This window comes from Hyperoodon ampullatus (genome assembly GCF_949752795.1).
Source record: "Hyperoodon ampullatus genome assembly, chromosome: 19".
In the NCBI taxonomy this organism is placed as follows: domain Eukaryota; kingdom Metazoa; phylum Chordata; class Mammalia; order Artiodactyla; family Ziphiidae; genus Hyperoodon; species Hyperoodon ampullatus.
This window is the reverse complement of record NC_136932.1, coordinates 21,435,418-21,440,077: the sequence shown is the minus strand read 5'-3', so window position 1 is coordinate 21,440,077 and position 4,660 is coordinate 21,435,418. Positions and strand designations below refer to the sequence as shown.

General features: G+C 59.4%; 1 protein-coding gene across 1 annotated transcript; it reads left to right on the top strand.

Annotated features, from left to right (window-relative positions):
- Positions 1 to 538: 538 nt before the first annotated feature.
- SOX9 (SRY-box transcription factor 9) lies at positions 539 to 3,745 on the top strand (the record flags this gene model as incomplete). The annotated part of the gene is made up of 3 exons (XM_079725436.1): positions 539 to 969; positions 1,968 to 2,221; positions 2,768 to 3,745. The coding sequence occupies 3 exons, from the start codon at positions 539 to 541 to the stop codon at positions 3,610 to 3,612; spliced, it is 1,530 nt and encodes a 509-aa protein (XP_079581562.1). The 3' UTR covers positions 3,613 to 3,745.
- Between the last annotated feature and the right edge of the window lie 915 nt (positions 3,746 to 4,660).

Below are 4,660 nucleotides of genomic sequence, written 5' to 3'. Positions count from 1 at the left end.
CTCCGCCCCTCCCCTCTCATCACCCTGCCCAGCGCCACAATCCTCCTCCCCCCCGAAGTGGATCCAATCAGCTGCCTGCCAAGCCCTGAAACCTGAAATGCCGTGCTGTGATTGGCTGACGTCTCTAAGGTGAGGGGGGTGTATTTATTAAAGAGCCGCTGGGCTGGGAGTTAGAGAGCGGAGTGCGGAGCTTGAAACTGACTGGGAACTTGAGTGGCGCCGCGACTTGCCAGTTTCACTCCAGGAACTTTTCTTTGCAGGAGGAGGAGAGAAGGGGTGCAATCGCCCCCCGCTTTTTGCTTTCTTCCCCCCCTCCTCTCCAATTCGCCTTCCCCCACTTGGAGCGGGCAGCTGCGGGCTGGCCCCCGCGCGCCTTCCTAAAAGCTCGCCGCTGCGGCCGAGTGACGCGCCAGGCTCCCCGGGAGCCGCTCGCCCCGCGTCCGGGCAGCCGAGGGGAGAGTAGCCCGCGCCTCGAGCCCCCGAGCCGCCGCGGCTTCTCGCCTTTCCCGGCCACCCGCCCCCTGCCCCGGGCCTGCGTATGAATCTCCTGGATCCCTTCATGAAGATGACCGACGAGCAGGAGAAGGGCCTGTCCGGCGCCCCCAGCCCCTCCATGTCCGAGGACTCGGCGGGCTCGCCCTGCCCTTCGGGCTCCGGCTCCGACACCGAGAACACGCGGCCCCAGGAGAACACGTTCCCCAAGGGCGAGCCGGACCTGAAGAAGGAGAGCGAGGAGGACAAGTTCCCCGTGTGCATCCGCGAGGCCGTCAGCCAGGTGCTCAAGGGCTACGACTGGACGCTGGTACCCATGCCGGTGCGCGTCAACGGCTCGAGCAAGAACAAGCCGCACGTCAAGCGGCCCATGAACGCCTTCATGGTGTGGGCGCAGGCGGCGCGCAGGAAGCTCGCCGACCAGTACCCACACCTGCACAACGCCGAGCTCAGCAAGACGCTGGGCAAGCTCTGGAGGTAGGGCGGGCGCGGCAGGGTGGGTTTCGCGGCGGCGGCGGCGGGGGGCGCTGGCCGGGACCGTCTCTCCGCGCCCCGCCTCCCAGCAGGAGGGAGTTGCCGGTCCCGGAGCAGGCGGGGTGGGGCGGGGGGGGGAGGCGAGGGGGAGGAATGGGGACGAGGTGTAACTTGGCTCAGAGTTTGACAAAGTTCTTGGATTGCTCTTGGGGGAAAGGGGGAGGGGGTAGGTGGAGCGGGGAGGGGCGGCGGGGCGGGTGTGTGTGGGGGGGGGAGATGGCCAGAGGAGGGGAGAACACCAGCAGGAGACTCGGTGGGAGAGGGCTGCCGGCCGGATCTCCCGCCTCAGTGAAGTTCAATCCCAAGGGATTGAAGTCTGCCTCCCCCTCCCTCGAACTGCGCTCCCCCATGAAGCCCTTCGCCCACGGAGATGGGATGCAGGGTGGGGGGAGAAGCCGAGGCTAGAGGGCCCCGTGGCAGGAAGGAGGGGGGAGAAGGGAGGCTGCTGGAAATAGGTGGGTGCAGTGTGTGTGCGTGCGGTGGCGGGGGTGGGGAGGGCAGGAGGAGCTCCTTGCAGATTAAGTGGTTTTTCAGAAAGTTTTTAAAGGGTGTTGCGGACGGAAGGGGGGCGGGTATAACTCCAGTAGCAAAAGCCCGGAGAGCGGGAGCCGCGGAAAGCTATTTTCATCTCCAGGGTTTCCAAAATAGGAGAGAAGGGGAGAGGGCGGGGCGGGGAGGGTCCGCTCAGGTCGGTTTAGAAGAACGGAGATTTTTGTTTTCTTCTTTTCTTTTACTTTTTTTTTTTTTTTTTTTTAAGAAAAGTTTCGAGTTGCGGTAGTGGCTGGAAAGCAGGGAGGAGGGAGGAAGGGGGGCTGTGTTCGAAGAAGCCGAGGGGTGGGAGTCACCTCCCCCTCCCGCCGACCTGACAGCTCAGCCGGTTTCACGGAGCCCCCCTCCCTCTCTCTTTCTTTTTGTCTGCTACCCCCCCACCCCGCCCCCAGACTGCTGAATGAGAGCGAGAAGCGGCCTTTCGTGGAGGAGGCGGAGCGGCTGCGCGTGCAGCACAAGAAGGACCACCCGGATTACAAGTACCAGCCGCGGCGGAGGAAGTCGGTGAAGAACGGCCAGGCGGAGGCCGAGGAGGCCACGGAGCAGACGCACATCTCCCCCAACGCCATCTTCAAGGCGCTACAGGCCGACTCGCCGCACTCCTCCTCCGGCATGAGCGAGGTCCACTCCCCCGGCGAGCACTCCGGTGAGTCTCCTCCCGGCCCCCACACCCCGTCTGGCACACCCCCGGGCCCCCAGCCACCTAGTGGGCTCTGCTTAGGGATCTGGCGCTCCCTGGGGAGGGAAACACACTAACCCCTGCGCCAAGCCCCTGAAAACACACACACGCGTGCACGCGCGCGCACACACACACACACCCCAACCTAATCCCTGCATCCTAACAGTAATTTTTATTGCAGGGTAAAATGCCTTTACAGCTTTACAGGACTTCTCCCTTTTTCTCTTTGCTCCCCCAGCCCAAAAGCACACACAGGGCTCTTGTTCAAGTAGCAATTTGGTCTTCCGGACCCTCCGGGGCCTCAGACCCTCCCCTGATAAAAGGAGACTGCCGAGTGTGTACCGGCGAGTTAATCATTCAACGATTTCTCTCGGGCGCAGTGCGCCTCCCCCGCGGATACGGGACACTTTAGCGGAGGGGGGGGGAGGGGGTCCCAGGAGGGTTCCTGAGACTAAAGCCTCCATACAGCCCTGGTTGATTGCTCTCTGTTTCTTCCTCTTTTATCGTCCTCAGGGCAATCGCAGGGTCCACCGACGCCACCCACCACCCCGAAAACCGACGTGCAGCCGGGCAAGGCTGACCTGAAGCGAGAGGGGCGCCCACTGCCAGAGGGGGGCAGACAGCCCCCCATCGACTTCCGCGACGTGGACATCGGCGAGCTGAGCAGCGACGTCATCTCCAACATCGAGACCTTCGACGTGAATGAGTTCGACCAGTACCTGCCGCCCAATGGCCACCCGGGGGTGCCGGCCACGCACGGCCAGGTCACCTACACGGGCAGCTACGGCATCAGCAGCACGGCCGCCACCCCGGCGGGCGCTGGCCACGTGTGGATGTCCAAGCAGCAGGCGCCGCCGCCGCCCCCGCAGGCGCCCCCGCCGGCCCCGCCGGCGCCCCCGCAGCCACCCGCGCAGGCGCCCCCCCAGCCGTCCGCGCAGGCGCCCCCGCAGCCGCCTGCGCAGGCGCACACGCTGACCACGCTAAGCAGCGAGCCGGGCCAGGGCCAGCGAACGCACATCAAGACGGAGCAGCTGAGTCCCAGCCACTACAGCGAGCAGCAGCAGCACTCGCCTCAGCAGATCGCCTACAGCCCCTTCAGCCTCCCGCACTACAGCCCGTCCTACCCGCCCATCACCCGCTCGCAGTACGACTACACTGACCACCAGAACTCCGGCTCCTACTACAGCCATGCGGCGGGCCAGGGTTCCGGCCTCTACTCCACCTTCACCTACATGAACCCGGCGCAGCGGCCCATGTACACCCCCATCGCCGACACCTCCGGGGTCCCTTCCATCCCGCAGACCCACAGCCCCCAGCACTGGGAACAGCCCGTCTACACACAGCTCACCAGACCTTGAGGAACGCTTAGACAGAGAGCGACGATGGCCATGATGATCATAAAAAGAACCCAAGAAATAACGCAACCAACCAGAATTTCCTTTGGACATTTTTTTTTTTTCTTATTTTTAAAGACATGTACGCTGAAGGCAACTCGAACTCAGATTACAGGACAGAAACATAGACTATCCAAACGCATTACCACCTTGTTGCGAATCAGTGGCCAGGCCACTCTTGGCTAGATGGACCAGCAGAACCGACGGGAAACTGGACTGGAAACCTTCAAAGCAAGCGTGGAGGGTGATGGAGATTCGTGTGACCAGTTTGCTCAGTCTCTCTGCCTGTTTGGACTTTGTAATTATTTTTTAGCAGTAATTAAAGAAAAAAGTCCTCTGTGAGGAATATTCTCTATTTTAAATATTTTTAGTATGTACTGTGTATGATTCATTACCATTTTGAGGGGATTTATACATATTTTTAGATTAAAAAATTAAATGCTCTTATTTTTCCAACAGCTAAACTACTTAGTCGAACAGTGTGCCCTAGCTTTTCTTGCAACCAGAGTATTTTTGTACAGATTTGCTTTCTCTTACAGACAAACAGACAAAAAAAAAGTGTGTGTGTTGTATTAACCTACAGAAGCCACAGATTTGTGCTACATAATCAGTTTGGGGGGTTAGCTTTGCTTAATTCCTCAGGCTTTCTGATTCGAGGAGGAGTTGCCTTAGAAAAATCAAGGCCTTATTTTGCAAATACGGAAGTAAACAATAGGCTAGAGATGATTTGGTAAGCTTTATCATATGTATGTTTTTTAAACAAGAGAAAAACACCTTAAAGCCTTAAAACCATGCTGCTGGGAAATCCTTGTGCCCTCTTTTAGTGCATTTCCTCCTGTGTTTGCTAGCTCACCGCAACCTTAAGAAAGAAGCAAAAGGCAAGCAAAGGAGACAAAATCTGTTTGGGGAATGTTTCAGCAGCCAATACTGTGCCCCAGCACACTGCCCCCTGGTTGCCTGCCCGGGCCCCATGTGGAACACAGATGCTAGAATCCTCTCACTTACACTGTCA